Source organism: Apis florea, unplaced genomic scaffold (genome assembly GCF_048593485.1).
Source record: "Apis florea isolate Af1SG1 unplaced genomic scaffold, ASM4859348v1 contig_3793_pilon, whole genome shotgun sequence".
Taxonomy (NCBI): Eukaryota; Metazoa; Arthropoda; class Insecta; order Hymenoptera; family Apidae; genus Apis; species Apis florea.
This window is the reverse complement of record NW_028256856.1, coordinates 870,321-887,997: the sequence shown is the minus strand read 5'-3', so window position 1 is coordinate 887,997 and position 17,677 is coordinate 870,321. Positions and strand designations below refer to the sequence as shown.

General features: G+C 42.4%; 1 protein-coding gene across 2 annotated transcripts; it reads right to left on the bottom strand.

Moving 5' to 3' along the window:
- Positions 1 to 10,167: 10,167 nt before the first annotated feature.
- LOC100865726 (venom dipeptidyl peptidase 4) lies at positions 10,168 to 17,306 on the bottom strand. 2 transcript variants are annotated; one of them, XM_086915737.1, is made up of 13 exons: positions 17,199 to 17,306; positions 15,570 to 15,633; positions 14,995 to 15,236; positions 14,210 to 14,284; positions 14,045 to 14,097; positions 13,569 to 13,765; positions 13,338 to 13,507; positions 13,116 to 13,216; positions 12,576 to 13,039; positions 11,981 to 12,263; positions 11,675 to 11,869; positions 10,889 to 11,049; positions 10,168 to 10,816 (listed from the first exon to the last, which is right to left on the bottom strand). In XM_086915737.1, exons 1-13 carry the CDS (start codon positions 17,211 to 17,213, stop codon positions 10,497 to 10,499), a joined length of 2,340 nt encoding a protein of 779 aa, XP_086771863.1. In that variant the 5' UTR covers positions 17,214 to 17,306; the 3' UTR covers positions 10,168 to 10,496. The 2 variants fall into 2 exon arrangements, with proteins under 2 accessions (XP_086771863.1, XP_086771864.1); XM_086915738.1 differs by lacking the exon at positions 17,199 to 17,306 and adding an exon at positions 16,594 to 16,761.
- Between the last annotated feature and the right edge of the window lie 371 nt (positions 17,307 to 17,677).

The following is a 17,677-nucleotide window of genomic DNA, read 5'->3' as shown; positions in this document are numbered from 1 at the left end:
ACGCGTCTGCCTCTCTTCTCCTGCACACCTCCTCCTCGCTCTCTCTTTTCGGATCCCCTCTTCTCTTCCCACCGTGGACGCAGTTCTACCCCCTCCTGCTCGCCCCTCACCTGCTCACGCGAGAGAAGGAGATCCGTGTTTTCGAACGCGCCCATCCAGTCCTTCGCTTTGCTCGCTTTCTTGCATCTTCTCGCCTATCTTCTCTTCCCTTGCAACCGCCTCGTTTTCAATTTTTCACTTCCTACGAGGTTTTACATCTTCCTTTGAATTTCGTTCTTTAAATGCGCTTCCCACGACCCGGTTGTTCATATTCCTTTTTCTCCTCTCCCAAGATTTCGTTCACGTTTTTATCTTTATCCCCCCCCCCCTGCTCGGGTAACGTGGTTATCTTATTCTTTCTGCCGAAAAAACTTTCTTCGCCAACGTGCTCTCCTCGGGGTTTTCCAAGTTTCCTCGAGATATCGGGCATCTCCTCGAGAACAACGGTTGCTCCTCGTTATTTCTCGTTATTCTCGTCTCTTGTTTTCTTTCTTTTTTCTTTTGTTTCTCTTTGCTGCGTAAATTTCGATATTTCCTCTGTTCGATCACCGACTCCATTATTCTCTTCCCACTTTAATCCGTTTCTTCTTATATAATCTTCTTCTCCAACCTTTCCTTCACCTCTATTTCGATCTTATCGATTCTCCCAAGTTTCTATTCTTCCTTCCTTTCCACAATTCTTTTCTTCTTTCTCGTTTTTCCTCTTCGGACTCTTCACCCCCTCCCACGTGTCATCATGAAGGATTCTCGTCCAACGTCTCGCCACAAAATTCATTCGGATTCAAACAATCCGATGAGAGCGCGAAATATTTAATTTCGATTCAATATATACTTTATTTCTTCTCTTCTTCTTTTTCTCCGTCCCTTTTCTCTCTTTTGATAAAATAAATACGAAAAATTGTACGATTGTAGCATTTCATCAATTGGACTGGATTTAATTTCTTTGCAATTATTACAATAATAATAATAATAACAATTTTAATTATCGAGAAAGATTCGATCGAAAGAGAGATCGTATGCAATTACGAATGAAATTTCCTTCGAGAATTCGTTCTTTGTAAATAGACGGCGAGAGGAACGAGGCTTGGGGGAAAAAAGAAAATCCCTAGAATAGTTCACGACCTTCGAAGCGGCGATATGATCGGACATAAAATCCTGAATCGCGGCTTAGCCCCGTTATTATGCTAATAATATTCGAGCGGTGCGATGCGAGATAAAGATTTCGAAATTCCTCGCAATCGCATTACGGACGATAATAAAGATAGATAGATAGGTGGACGGAAATACGGATTCCGTCTGCGTCATAAATCGAACTTTAACCAACTCGAATTTATGCGAAATTTTCGACCGCTTATTTTCCCTTCGAGAAAAATTGTCTCGAGCCGCGCAAATAAACCGAATTCGAATTTAAGAAGAGTCCAGTCTTACTTTTTGCATTCCAGTTTAGGAAGCGAAACGGTTCGTATCTTGTATGAATATGAAAGCAAAGATTCCAAGCCTCGAATACTTTGTTTTACGAACGGTGTTGTCGTGAATTATTTTTAATTTTAACGTTTCCTCTTCTCGTGGACACGAAACATCGAACGTTTGTTAATGACGCAAAGAGACGCGGGAGGAATCGATTCTAACGAGCGATTTTGAAGTTGAAATTTGACATTTCCCTCGATTCGAGGGCTAACTGCGAACGCCAAGTGCGCGGCGCACACGATCCAGGCGTAATGCGCCACCAAGATGGCTGGCCGCCGCCAAGGCTCCAAGCTTTGATAAATTACGCGAACCGTTATCGCGATGAAACGAATTCCAACCCCCGACGATTAAGAACGCGTGCAATTATCGCCCTATGACAAACAACCGACGTTGTTTGTGCCGATGCAAATAAGACTCGACGAGTTTCTCCTCCCCCTGTTTATAACGAGGATAGAATAGAAGCCGCTGCGTCGCCACGCTAACACCTTGCTTTTGCACCTGTTTGAATCGAATGTTGGAACCGCAGCCAAATGGCGCAATTAACAAACCGAAACTTCGTCCCGAGCACTTCCTTTTTACACTTCTCGAAAGAATCGATCCACCCTCGATCTGACGATCTAACCTTGGGGCGGCCAACTTCTTCGACGATTAATCGTGCACCTGGCGCCCTTGGCCCCGGGGGCGGCAAAGGTGAAGGCAGAGTCAAGGATGCGCGTGCAACGTCTCCCGCGAAAATCGATCCTTGCCAAGCGAGCTCTGGCTGGATCCGCGACTTTCCATTTTTGCGTGACCGAGCGAGAAGATTTACGATCCGCCTTTCGACGGACGTTTCTGATCGCAAGCTTCGAATTCACGGGCCGTGATAATGTCGCGCGGAATAACGATGTGCTCCTCGTCGGTTGCACGCGATATCCTCTCTTGAATATTAAAATTTTTGTTATAATTTTGTTATTATTGAAACGTCGACGCGTTATAATTGAAATATATCCGTTCAGCCCCAATGTTTTATTTATTGTTTATCACTGCGTAAACCAGTCGTCGCTAGTAATTTCGCTTATTTCTTATACTTTCACTTTTCTTTCTCTCAGGAGCATTTTTCTTCGCTTAGATGCTTTTTAGTAGAACGTTATACTTGTTTTGCCCATTCTCACGGAGAATATCTGGCCAATTTCTTAATTTGAAAGCAAAAATTCCTATCCCTACTGTTCGTTGGAAAAGTGACGAAATAATGAAACGGTCGAGTCGTATTTCGAGGCACGGATCGTCTAAAATGATAACGAAACTGCAAATATTTTAGAAACGGGGAGGGAGAAAGCGTCAAGTTGATTTCCCCGTGCGACAAATTGCGCCACGATTTAAAGTCGGACTCGCTCGACGACTCCTTCTTTCATCCTCCTTTTCGAAGAAACTTTAAAAGAAAGAAAGAAAGAAAAAAAGAAAAACAGACAAATGAGCGGAAATTTTTCATTCGCGGGGCAGGAAGAAGAACCGTCTCTTTTTCCCGCAAAAATTTTTCCTCCCGAAACAAAAGAGGAGAGACAAAGGGAGAGTAACGTGATTTCGATCGGATTTTAAAATCGGAGGGGAAAAAATAGGGGTTGACGTGAAATTAACGGGGACAATGGAACGGGACATCGCGACACCCGTCAACCCTCCCTCTAAAATATATATACAATCGGCCGCTAAAATGTCCGCCCTCCATTGTCGACAATTTTTCAATTAATCTATCACCCTACCATTTTTTTTTTCCAACGCACGGTATCGAAAAATAGGCGATAAAAACTCTTTTTCCATCCTTTTCGATCGATCCTCTCGATTTCGAAGAAAATTGCGGCAATTTTTAAAGATCGGGAGAGTATTTCGAAGAGTGGAATTTATCGAAAAGGAAAAGTTGTCCGGAAAAATTCGCCTTCCTCCTCGAAGGGGAAGAAATGAAATTTAAGTATCGAGCGAGGACGAGCCTCGTTGACGCTTCGTGACAGGATTAAGTCCACCTGAACGGAATTATCCAGCGAGAAAATTCAGTTTAAATAGAAAACAGTTTATCCTGCCTCCTGAAGCGAGGCAATAAAATAAGGAAAATTTCGACACGATCTTTTTAACTTAGTTTTCCTATTAATAATAACAATTGAGGAAAAATACTCGATCCCCCATAAAAAAGCTTTATCCTGCTTGAATTTATCCTTTCGCCGCAAGCTTCGTCGAAAAGGGGGAAGAAAAAGGACGGGACTCGAGCGAGATTCGTTAAGAAAAGGAGCAATTTAAACGAATTTAGCAAACCGGATTATTGCTGGTGCCGATCCAACACTCTGTCTCTCGCTGTCTGGAGTGACATTTATTCGGCGATCACGATGGGGCAACGATGGCGGGATTTCCACGTCGGCACACCGATCGTCGAACGACGTCGTTAGACGGCCTCTGCCATCGGGTAAGAAATAACGAGTAAGTAAAATCCAACCTTCCGCGAATGATTTTTAGATCGTCTGGAGGGGAAACTCTGTTTCTCTTTTTTTCTTGCTCGAGCTTTCGAGTAGGTGAGAATTTACGGATTTCTGCGTATCATTCGTATCCCAGTTAAACGAGATCGAGGGAAGAGTTCTTCTCGTTGTAATTTCGTTACAATTCATACGAAAAAGAGGGAATCGAAGCGTAATTCGTCTCCCTTCCTTTCCCTTTCTTCTCTTTTTCTCTCGGCGTTGAATACGCAATTAATAAAGTTGAGGATAAAGCATGGGATTCGTTTTTCCTTTTCTCCTAAAGTGATGGCGACTCGCGAAATCCATCCAACGACGGCCAGAAATTATGGTATTCGCGGTAATTGCTTCGAACCAATGGCGGTGTTATCGCGATTCTTGGAATTTATCCACCTCTTTTCTTTCTCCCTTTCCTTCTCTCTCCTCTAAAATCCAAACTTTTCCAAATCATGAATTATTGTTTCTTCGTCGATGGGACAAACGCGCACACTTTCAATTCCGTTGTCCTCTGTGGCGCCATTTACGAATATTTCTCTTCGAAAAAGAGGAAGGAAAAATCGTAAGAGGCGGAATTCGATTCTGTTCCTTTTCCTCCTCGGCCGCCTTTTCAGACCGCCGACAATCGGATGCGGGGGAGGCGAGGAGAGGAAACACTCGGTGCATCGGAAGTTGCGGCCACGCGGTTTATAGTTCAAGGATGGTATTCCAGGATGAAGGAATCGGGGGTAATTGATGGGTTCGCGTCACGCCAACCGCGATAACACCCGTCACGTGACCAGGCTGAGTCCTCTCCTTGGCGCCTAACTTCGCGCTCTTCTACCCGGCAAGATGGATTTGTCACGCGACTCACGACGTCGAGGATGGCTCGTGAAATCGAGGAACGTTGGGATAGTTCATTTTTACTTTTCGAAGCTTGGTTCGTGTTTCCAGCGATCGAAGCGATAAATAATAAAAGGACGATTAGAAAATTCGAGTGAAACGATCTGGCAAGATAATCGTAGGGATATACGTTGCTCATCGCAACAATATAAATTCTATGATAATAGTAATTCTTATAAAATGTAAAATAATCTAAAACTAAGTTGGCTTCTCTTATTTACTCGAAGAAAAATAATCCTTCCTGAGTTGCTTCCTGGATCGGATAATCGTTGTATTAAAATGTGCAACGATCCCACATATTTGTTAAAAATAGATTCTTTTTAGAATCCACGATCAATCTAATGAAACACAAAATAATCTAAAACTAAGTTGGCTTCTCTTATTTACTCGAAGAAAAGTAATCCTTCCTGAGTTGCTTCCTGGATCGGATAATCGTTGTATTAAAATGTGCAACGATCCCACATATTTGTTAAAACTAGATTCTTTTTAGAATCCACGATCAATCTAATGAAACACAAAATAATCTAAAACTAAGTTGGCTTCTCTTATTTACTCGAAGAAAAGTAATCCTTCCTGAGTTGCTTCCTGGATCGGATAATCGTTGTATTAAAATGTGCAACGATCCCATATATTTATTAAAAGTAGATTCTTTTTAGAACCCATGACCATCATATGACCAGATAAATTTTGAATCGTGATAAAATATAAAATATAGAATGATTTAAAACTAAGTTGGCCTCTCCAATTTATTCGAGATACAAGAAAAATAATTCTTCTTGGATCTGATAATCGTTGCATTCAAGTATGATAGAAGAATAATAATTCCTTATATTTTACATATTTAGTAAAAGTAGATTCTTTTTAGAATCCACGATCAATCTAATGAAACACAAAATAATCTAAAACTAAGTTGGCTTCTCTTATTTACTCGAAGAAAAGTAATCCTTCCTGAGTTGCTTCCTGGATTGGATAATCGTTGTATTAAAATGTGCGACGATAGAAAAAGAAGACTCCTGGCTCTAGTTGTATATATATACATACATATACGAATGAATTTGCGTTTTGGGAATCGCAAAGAAGCATTTTGAAGAGTCACGGATTCATAATTACGGACAATAGCGAGAGAGAGAGAGAGAGACGGTTCATGAAAGATTCAGCTGGATTTCGTCCGATCGGGGGTGGGACATTAGCCGACGGTCGATGAATATTTGAGCGACGTTGAAAGCTTGGAAAAGACGTTCCGGAAACTTGCACGATGCCCCCTCTTCCGTCCAGTGGAAACAGCCCCTGGTGGCGGCCCGCTGTCCCACGCGGGGAATAGCCAAGAATCGGATGTTGAGACCCTTTCACGAAACTTGGAATGGAAACCATCCTTTGAACACATCCTTCGCGACTTTGAGTCACCATTGCAAACTTATTGGCCGTGTCAACGAAAATTTCTTAAAAACTGCCGATCTCTTGAAACTCGATCGATCGAAAATTAAGAAGAGGAAACAATTTTTCCTCGACAGGAGGAAAAAAAAAAATTCTTAAACTTAGGCTTCCGCGAATCCTACTATTGTAAGAGAGAGAGAGAAGAAACACGACCAGAAATTAAGATGGAGGGGAAAGTTTAAGAGCAAAAGGAACGAGGGAGAAGGGGTTGAAAAGGCAGGAGGAATCGGTAGACAAAGGGAACCAAGTCTATTCCCCCGCGTTGAAAGTGTTCCCGTCGATGGAGGAAACGGGGTACAACCCCTATTGTCAACCCTCTTTCCAACAACGCCACCCTCCCCGTGTGGCGCTTTTCATCGTGGCGTGAACGCGCCACGCGAGACGAGAGAGGAAGACATCCCCATCGGATACCGTCTCTTCGCCTTCCTTCCTCTCCCTCCCTCACTGAGAGAGGAATCGATGGTCGTCGGACGTCTCTGGACGTCAGATTTGCATTTGCACTGGGATCGTTCAACGTGGCGCGTCTTTTCTTTTTGGACGAATGGGTCTGCCTTCTTCCTTTTTGGAGGATTCATTCTACACCTTGTTGTTGCACCTTGTGTATTTACATTAGTCTAGGAACTTTTGTTACTCGATTGGTAACCTTGATTCGATTCAGTTTCTCAACGGAAAATAAAATTTAGTTGGGAAATACATTCATATATCATATTTCTTAGTTTTCGTTAACCATCTGAATCACTCGCTTTTACTTGTATATTATCGATGGAAATTCGCAACAACACCCTTCTTACCACATACGATATAATTTTAAATTTAAAACCGTATAAAAATGCAGCGTGGTTCGCTAGCTCGATCGTACTTGTCCCTCTTTTGTATCTCTATTGTTCCCAAATTTCAAATTCTGTGATTCCAAAGTATATTTTATATTCGTATTTCACTGCAACGATTTGCACTCGTACGTCGTCATATATAATTACATTCCAGGGGAAATATTTGAGAAGTTGAGCCAATATAAACTTCTGGATGGCCAAAAGATCAGAATAAATAAAATAGGATCTCCACCTCCTGTTGATTCAAAAAATGACGTATTAAAATTCCGTTCAAATAATAGTATCATAATCTAGCTCCAGCAAGAAGTGAAAGTGACATAATAAGTAAAATAGCTGTGATAAATACTGTTTATGGAAATAATGAAATTTGATCATAATTTAAAGAAGAATTGTAGTGAGAAAATTGCAAAATCCACAGATGGTGATAATAATAAGCTGATAGTGGTGGATAGACTGTTCGTGCTGTACCTTAGTCTTGGATAAAATAAATTTCTTATTAATAGTAATAATAATAGTAATAAATCAAAATCTAATATTAATGGAATTAATCAATTTCCAAATCCTCCAATTAAAAATGGTATTACTATAAAAAAAAAAAAAAAATTATGAAAAATGCGTGTCTAGTCGGAAGCTAGCATCACAAATTTGATCATCGTTAGGCTTAGGTTAAGGTAATTCCAGGAATTTTTAAAAAAGAAGAAAAGAGGAGTGAGGTAAGAAACAAGGAGTTATTAATGGATTGCAACGCTCGTGGATTTTTGTTAAATCATACGGTTAATGGAGGAGAATGAATTATGAGTTTAATCGAGGCAAAGAATCATCCTCCTTCTCCTCTCCTTCCTTCCCTGCCCCGAATTTTAATCTTGGACGAATCGCGCAATTTATCCCCTAATCTAGCGCCCGCCCTGGCATTCATACGAATGTTTAAAGGGGGGTGCATCATTGGACAAACAATTTTTGGAGGGCGGCCTCGATCCGACGAAAGAACAATTCCTGGTTGTAAATCAACGGCCAGCTCGCGTGCCAACTCGCCCTTCGCGATGCTCCCCGGTTATTAAAGCGGCGCTTAAGCCGTGCATACGCGGCGAGGCCTTAGCCCAGTTCAGGGTGCCATCGCGTGGGCGGACGATTTCATCGCCCGATAAAGACATCCAAGCCAATTTCCACTCGTTTTTCCACTTCTTTCGTTTTACCAATTCCAGAATTATTAATTGTAAATTCAATAATTTTTCTAACATATTTTCTCGAACGAAAAATTTTCGGATCGTTCCTCTCTTTGAAACAATAGTGCAGTTGGAATTAATCGGCGGTCATATTCAACGAAGTTTAATAAAGTTGGAATCGAAATTTTTCGAATCTTCTCGAATCGATTCTTCGATTCATCGTCGATTCACTTGTCAAACGAATTCGTCGGTCGAATTTTTCTTTCTCTCGTTGATTCCAGGTCACCGAATCGGTCACAGATGGAAATCACCGCGTAGCAGGATCACGAAATATCTCGTTTCGGAGCCGAGTGACGAAGCTTGTTGGGGGCGCGTGTGAAATTAATTTCACCACTGTTTATATTCTGCGAGGTAAAGTTTCTCGAGGCGAGAAGATGCCGGTGATGAAAGTAATTTTGCAATAATAAATTCGTTCGTCGCGCGATATTAATCTCGCCCGGATTCGGTCTCGAACGGAGACAGAGTTTCAAAGTTTTCGCTGCAAATTTCCACTCTCGAGAGATTCTTATCCCCTACGAGAAGGAATCGAAGGGGTCGAGGAGAGGACGAGAGAAAAACTAGATTGATGAGTGAAGAAAAGGGAGGGAAAGAGAGAAAAGGAACAAAGTTGCAGAATCGGAGAAAGTTGGAAGAGTTGGAAGAAGTGGTTGAAAGTTGGGGGAAGAAAAAGGATGAAAACGCGTAATGGTGGATGTAATCGCTTTCTAATTAAACTTAGAATTAATGTACAGTTGCGTTACGAACCCGCGCAAAAATCGACGAGGGAAACGAATGACGAATACACGGACGGAAAATGAACCGAATCGAAGAACGGAGGAGGATGTGAAAAAAAAAGGGGGAGGAGGAGCGTTGATGGTAGGAAGAGAAAGCAAAGCGAAATACGAGGACATGGAGTGAAAACTGGTGAAAACAGGAACGCGGAAAAAAGAAGAACACGATATAGAAGGGGAAAAAAGGCAAAGAGCGTTTTGGGTCAGCGAGTGTGGAGAGAGAGAGAGAGAGAGAGAGAGCGTGCAAACAAGAAACTCGGCTCGCACGACGAATCATCGATTAATAGAGACGAGTTATAAAACGCGAGGATCATTCGTCTCTCAATTTTTCCTTCTATACGCGTTTGCCAACAACTCGTTTCCAACGTTTATGATTTCTTCTTCAACCCCCTGGTAATCGCTGCAACTGGTGGTGGAGGAGGGATGGAGAAATTTAATCTATTTAACAAAATCAGTTTTGAATGACATTACAAGTCTATCCTCTGTGCGTTTCGCATGCTCGTTCGAAATAAATAAATAATGGTAACCGATGATGCGGAGAAGAACGTTTCTTCTTTTTCCTTTGAAGGGATTGAATCCGAGGAAAGAGTTTCAAAGTTTTATCGATACTGTGTCAAATTTGTGACTTTTTTATTTTTTATCTCGAGCAATATGGTTTCTTTTCCAATAGCGCGAAGAGTGATAATTGATGAAAGAAGAAAAAAAAAAAAAAGGAAAGGAAAAAAATACGCATAATCCCTGTGGATACAGTTGAAAATAAATGGTCACCGATGAATCGAATTTCCGGTTGAAATCCTTCGATTCTAGATGAATGCGCTTTCACGTTGTTCATTCAATTCGTATTGAAAAAGCGTATTGAAAGTAAAGAGAGAAACGAGAGTATCATCGATCGTGATCTCTTGGTTTTTATCTTGGTTCGAGTGTCGGAATTTTTCGAAAAAAATACGTTTCATAATTCTTCACTTTCTGAAATATAATTAAACCGTCGATCGTCGATCTTCTCGCTGAAAAATGAAAATCAATCGATATCATGGGTCCAAATAATTTCTCATTTCAAACGAATTAATTAATTAATTAATTTAAAAACTCACAAATAATAATAACAACGAATCGAGGGATTTATTGACAATCGTTTCAACGAGATTTATCTCGGTGGACGAGATAAAAATTCGCATATGAAATATCCACGAAAAAAGGAACGAACGAAATAAATAATACACGTCCTCCATTTCCCACTTACTCACGCATCGAGCATTCTTCGCGTATCGATTCGCGTCCCCTTTGAAGCCAACTTACACGCCATTACACGCCCTTCCTTTTTCCCATTTCGAGAGCTCCCCCTTCGCGAAATTCGCGAATCGATTCGTGGAAACAACGGGGTCAGTGGTATCCGACCGAGTATCCCAGACAGTTGGCCCAAAATCGGTCCATCGTGTGATAGAGATGGGGGAAGACGTTGCCGAGCGCGTGCGCCTCGTCCGTGTAGGTCTGCTGCTGGAACATTATGTCGCTGTTCACCAGGGCCTTGTTCAGCGCCATGCTCTGCTGGTAGTGCACGTTGTCGTCCGCTGTCCCGTGTATCAGCATGTACCTTTTCCCACGGATACCCTCCACCCTTCTGCTCACGTCCGTGGCGTTGTAACCGCTCAGGTTGTCCTCGGGGGTGGGCAGGCCCATGAACCGTTCCGTGTACAAAGAATCTACGGTTGGAGAAAACTACGATCGGTGAGAAATATATGGAATTCGATTCCATCCCAAGAGAGATAGATCACCGTAATAGATCCAGGAGGTGACAGGCGCGACGGAGATGCCGCATTTGAACACCGATTCGGTGTCGGTGGCCAGCACCATGGCGGTGGAGAAGCCGCCGTAACTCCAGCCCCATATCCCCGTCCTGTTCGAGTCGATCCACGAATATCTCTGCTGCAGGGTTCTGAGGAGGAAAAAACGTTTTCTTTCAATTGTTTAACACGTTCACCCATATACGCTTGCTTCTTCTTCTTCTCCAAAAAATAAGATTTTAACCGTTTATATCTGTATTTGAGAAAGTTATCGATCAAGTAAGAAGAGCCTTCTAGAATGTTATTGTATTATATTATACATATATTTATTCATGCGAATATAATGTATAATAATAAAAATGCAGGATAGCGATTATACAGGTAAGCGACATGTAAATATACTTCAGGGAATTGAAAATTTAAGAATAACAGAAAATATGGGGCAAATATGATAGTTGTTAGCGAATCATATTCTGCATTTTTATACGATTTTAAATCTAAAATTATATGGCGTATGTCAATGTAGAAGGGTGTTGTTACCACTGATAATATAGAAGTGAGTTTAAGATGCCAATTAGAGGCATCTTATATTCATCAAAATGCTTAAACCCGACTTTGGAAACGAACGAAGTAGGGAGCGAAGAAGTAGAGGAAACCGAAAACAACTAATTCAATATTACAGAATTGAAGACTAAGAAGACGGCCCTCCGACAGTGACATTTCCCCCCCGCGAGGAAATCACGCGTTAAAAAAGGAAGAGAGATCGAAGAAACGTGCCTCGTGACGGCGATCTGATCCTCGATCTCGACGGTGCCGAGCCGCCGATAGATCTCGAACAGCATCTTGCTCCCTTTGTAGGCCGACCCGCGCCCGTCGATGCGCCCATAAATCACGCTCCTGTTCGTCACCATGTACGCCTCGAACCCGAACGTCGCCTCCTCCGTGATCCTAACGGTGTTCGGCCCTGCGTAGCTGGGGAATTTTAAGAATTTCAAGGAATCACCCTGGGATGGATTCTTCGTCACAAGGAAGGTTATCTATCCAGGAAGGATAAATATATTCTGGAGAAATTGAAGCACTTACACGTTGATCAACAGGGGATACCTCTTCTTCTCGTCGAAATCAGGGGGCAGGTAGAGTTTCACCTTGCTCGTGTACCCGTTCGCGTTCACGTTAAGATTCTTGAGGATCGGACGCGCGCGGCCGGCCAGCTTCCTCCTCAACGATCGATTCTCCTCCCAAATGAAGATCTGCCTGTGGTTGGCGTTCATGATCGTGACAAACACTGGATCAGGGCCGGCGCAATACAACGCGTAGTGCGAACCGTTCACGGAGAAGTAGGCGTACGCGTAAGTGCAGTGGTTCCCTGATGAGAAATTACAATTTTTACCATCGAATCTATTTTAACGAGTCTCGAAACTACGTTTCATAAATGAGAATACTTTAATTGAAATTAATTGGGTGTGGTTCGATCTAATTAGAATGCAATTCTAATGTAAATATAGAAATAAGTTTACTTTGCGTAGCTTATGACAATCTGTTATTTTTGAATAAATGGCAGTTTCCAAACTACAGTTTCACAACGGGAAAATACTTATGCTCTCTCGCTCTCATTGGTTTATTCATGGAGGACAAAAATAATTCTTGGACATTGTTGGAACGCTTATTAAACGCTTACCCTCGGGGGTGAGAAGCTGGCACGAGAGGCAGATGGGCGGCTCGTCGCCGGCCAATTGCACGGAGTACAAATTTTTGTGGGAAGGTTTATCGAGCTCCGTGCCGAGATAATAGAGCGTGCTCCTCGCGTGGTCGACGAGCAACAGGGAGACGACTTCCCTCGTTCCTGGGGTCAAATCGGTCTCGCCTCGTAGCACACCGTTCTTATACTCGAACCTGGTCGCGTGCAGGAACCGTCCCGCCTTCGTTCCCGAGTCTTGAAGCTTCACAATGATCACATATTGGTTGTGATAGAGGGGCGGTTGGATACGAAGCCAACCCTCGGTCTCCTCCTCGTAATAAATATTATTAGCGTTACCCTTCGTGTCGTAGACCACTATTTCAGCCTTGTTCTGCACCCTGTTCGTCCACGTCGCCACAAACTCCCCGTCCCTCCTCCAGTTCGCGGTGTAAAGAACGTTGTCTCTGCGAACGAATACCCGGAAAATTCCTTCTCCTTCGTATCGAACAAGATCTGTCGCTCGATTTTTGTGATACTCACGCTCCAACGACATCGACAGGCGGCCCAAGATCGACCGACTTCGAGGAGGGATCGTGCAAGTCGATCATGCTCAGGGACACGAGTGGGTTCGTAGTGCCCGCCTAGAATTTGAAAAGAAATGTAGTATTTACAAACTTTATCATATATCGTTTTGCAAACAGGTATAATAAACAGAAAAATAATTATATTATTTTTACAATTTCATTAATTTTAATCGCATACCTTTGGATATTTTATCTTCACCTCCTCCGGGTATTGATACTTCAAGTTTCCAGGGGGGCCGTATCTGGATATTACGACATCGTGCACGCCGGTGTCGTTGAACGTGGCGAAGGCGAGATGTTGGCCATCGGGCGAGATCCAGAACGCGACAGGCGAAGCCAGCACCTCTTCTGCGAAGTTCATTGGTTAATATTCGTTTGTTACTCGATTCAAGGATCATTGTCGATTCACCTTCGTAAACCCAGTCGGGTATCCCGTTGAAGACGACGTCCGGCACGCCGGTGTTGGTTATTCTTCGCACGTGGCTGCCACCCTCGAGGAACACCTGATAATAGATATCGTTCTTGTGAACGTAGATCAAAGCGTTCCTCGTGGGCGACCATTTGAACAGAGGTATTCGATCGCCATTCGCGATATCCGTGTACGTTCTGCGATAAAAGGAGGAGAAGGGATAATTTTTATAAGAGGGAGAATAGTTTTTGCTTTTTCTTTTTTTTTTTTTTCGCGAAATTTTATTATTTCCAAGCAACAATTCTTTTCATTCGTGACACAAGTATATATACATATATACATATATATATATATATTTGTATATATGTATCGTGACGTTAATATTATCATTATTGCCAACGATACGATATCGTTTCGAAATTTGATTTATCAGCGGCGTTTACGATCGTAAGGTAATATAAAGATAGATAATTCACCTGGATTTAATGTTGTACACGGTGCACTTTTGGTATATCGAGTATCGAAATGCCTAGAAAACGTTCCCAGAAAGGGAATGGTAAATTAAAAAAAAAAAAGAGGGAAAAACAGCAAATCGCATTATTGATTAGCATTATTTGCAAAAAAAAAAGGAAAAAACTCACGTTTACGTAGTCGTGGCCAATGGCAACGTGGGAATTGTCGAAAGAAAACATTACGGTCGCTTTATCGAAATCGGCCTGAAAACACGATACAGTCAATTAGGGGGGGGAGGGGAGAGTTTTAGAAAAGTGAGTGAGTCGAGAAACGTGAATTAAAAGAAAGAAACAAAATAATAATAATAACAATAATAAAATCGTTGAAAATACCTCGTGAAAGAGAAACGATCACGAGGTATTCGATCCGTTAACCGTCCCGTTTCATCGACATAATGGTAACAGGAAATGAACGCTAATAGCGCATCGGTAGTAATCGACATTCAGGAGCGAATATATGGCACGTAAAGGCAAATACGCCGGAATGAATCGATGTTATTGATTTCGTATACGACGAATTCTCCGATGAGAAATCTCTATCTAAATACTTAAATCCGCGAATGTGTGTATATTATATGCCGATAGAGTTGTATCTAAGAGTCTCTGCGAACGTTATCGAACGAGAGGCGAAGGAGAACTGAGCGGTGAAACTAAGAGCGTGTCTCTGTTAAATCAACAACGATTCGACACCTATTGAAGGAGAATTTCCATGACGGATTAATTAAACCGTGTTTAATTAATACGCAATTTGTCCTCGAAATTGAAACTCGAAATTTTTCCTCGAAAATTTGCCCAAATAATCAAAGTCCACACTCTGCTTCTCTTCTCCTCTCGGGATCTCTCTCTTCCTATCGATCGCTTACTATAAATCGTTCCTTATAGGGTAATCCGCGAGAAAGGGAAGCAAATCGTACCGTGACGGAGGAATCGAGGAGAACGGTGCTGATTCCGCTCGTCACATCGAACAGTCGAATATCGCCCACGTAGTTATCCGAATAAAGGATCTCCCTGTCCGTTTTCCAGCTACCGTTGAAATTGTTCGGCCGGAAGCTTTGATCGTAAGTCTCCTCCAGGTTGAAAGGGACCCTTGCACCCTGATGATCCTCCTGTTCGAGGGGCTCGTATCTCTCCAAGTCCTGGTCGATCACTCGTGGAACTGAATAATGAGAAAGATAAGACACTTATTTCGGAGCTTCTTTTCACGAAATATGGAAAACGGAGAGAAATCGATGTAGCTAGTCGTAGCTCCAAGAGAGAAACAGATTAATCGCGGGTTCGTTATTCATTAACTGGCCGATCAATAACGTCGTGATCTCTCCCCCCCGTGTTTACAAAATTCGAAGGTGCAAAGGACGACATCTTAATCTTGATTTTCGATGGAAGCATAAGAAGTTAAATAAATCGGCGGAGGGAGTTTATTAAACCCGATCTCGAGGTCCCTAAGCGGCTCAACGGAGGCGCGATCATCTCAAAGAGGCGGAAGACTTACTGGATTTTCCAGCAACAAGGACGAGCAGCGATCCGTGCACCACCAGCACCAGCTGCACCAGTACCTGGAAAACGTTTCATTCTCTTCAGTTCGGGAGAGAAATATATATGAAAAGGAAGGGGAGGAGGAATTCTAACACGGCCTCCTTCTGGCTGTGTCGAGACATCTTGTCGTGCTGCAGAGGGGAAAAAAGGAAGGAGGAGTGTACGTATTGATTCCTCCTCGATTCGTTGCTCAGTTAGACGCGCAATTTCTTCGAAACTTCTTACATCCAAGTTGGAACGGCTGGAAACCTAATCGATGGAGGGAAAAGTCGCGAAGGGATCGGACGTTTTCTCGTCGCCCGTCTTTATCCGAGGAAACTGGTTAAACCGTACGAAAGGAGGAGGGGGAGGAGAACCGGTCGAAGGACTGGTTGTGGTCGCGAAAAATGCGCGGATAAATGGACGGGGCCAACTCTGTCGATCCTTCGAGTTTAGGGCGATGTTTAACTCGATGTTTAGCGGATCTGACGCGTTACAAAACGCGTTTCCCATCGAAGGAAAGTTGGACGGATTTCAATCGATTATTTGTTCTTCCTCGAATCGGCCGGTTTAGTGTCTGTCCACGATTCACGATAAAATGGCTATGATAAAACGTGTAACTCGAAAGGCACTGGAAAAGTTTTTAAAACTTTTGCACTGGTTGGATAGCGATAAAATTAAATTTTTCCACCGGTTAAAAATAGAGTTGGAAACGTGTATTATGCTCGCACGTGTTCGAAAGGAAAATGAAATGAGTTCGATTCAAAAAAGGATGAAGGAGAATTTAGTCGGTTTAAAATTGTGAACTCGTATTTTCTTTGTTGTTGTTGTTGTTGAAATTGTATGGAAATCGTCCTGATTTAATACCCCTTTAACGAGTATTTAATTATTTATATAAAAAAAAAGAAATACAACAGGTGGAACAGCTTCGATGGAAAAAAGAAAATAAAATATTCCATCTGTTATTAAACCGATCAAAATTGTACATTTTACAAGTTAACCTCCATCTTATCTGGTTCTCTTGCTGAAAAACTTTTCCAACCAACACTTCCGCTCGTTAACGGTTCCTGCGTTCGACACGTTCCCTCGCGTGGCAATTTTCACGATTTTCGAAATCCGTTTTCCGCGACCTTCCATCGAGAAGCAGCAACATATCCGTCGATCGTGCCCTAAAAGATGAAAATAACTCGAGAAGCAAATATATCGAATTTGATCGAATCTCGTTACGTTCAACTACATTCGCACAACTTCGCTCGAAAGCGTTAAAAATTAAAAGACACGGATAAAAGGAGATTACGAATGACCATATCTCTTCGAAGTGAGGAGGAAAAACGAATAAAGATCTCGTCTTTACAACGCTTTTATCCAACGACTTAATAACTTAAAACACTTATCACTGATAGCAATAAAAATAAAACAGATATCTATCCGACCTTCACCTTCCCCTCAACTTTGAAAAAGCCTTAAAAGTCTCTCTCTCTCCAAACCCGAATCTCGACCAATTTCCTTCCAATCCTTCCAACAACGAACGAAGCGAGAGGAGGGGGGAGGAGAAATTGAAACCCACGCGAGAGGGCATCCACGCTTCCTTCCTCGATAACCTTACCCTGTTCCACGGCATGGCGACCACGTGGCGGCGTTCGTGTTCCCTGTGCTGGCTCGTTTCAGTGAGTGAGAGAGGATGCCACGATGGATGCCACGGGTACGTCGAACACCGACTGATCCATCACGTAGTTTTCCAACGTGACGGAGGCCGCGATCACTCCCACTTTCGGCCAACCAACATCGTATCTTGATGCCTCGTTTTCCCGTTTCCTGGCCTTCGTCCATTCCGCGAAGGCAAATCCCCTCAAGTAAACAGGGAAATATTCTTTCGGCCCTCCTCTGAAATTCGAGGGGAAAGAATGGAACGAGTCGAAATCCAGTTGCTCGCTCGAAAAGGATGATCGATATATCAAAAGTAGGTGTAAAAAAAGTAAAAGAAGAATGGTGTCTCGAAAATGTGATATGATTTTTTTTTTTTTTTTAATTAAGTGCTCGCTATCCTCGAATCTTCTTACAATCTCTCTTTTATCTCCCTCGTTA

What these genes read in the sequence shown, in the direction of transcription:
- LOC100865726 (XM_086915737.1), bottom strand. An exon ending in CCTTGTTGCTGGAAAATCCA is followed by an intron (nt 15,237 to 15,569) that starts GTAAGTCTTCCG and finishes CTCATTATTCAG; the next exon opens with TTCCACGAGTGATCGACCAG. An exon ending in GTGTACAACATTAAATCCAG is followed by an intron (nt 13,766 to 14,044) that starts GTGAATTATCTA and finishes CTTTTATCGCAG; the next exon opens with AACGTACACGGATATCGCGA.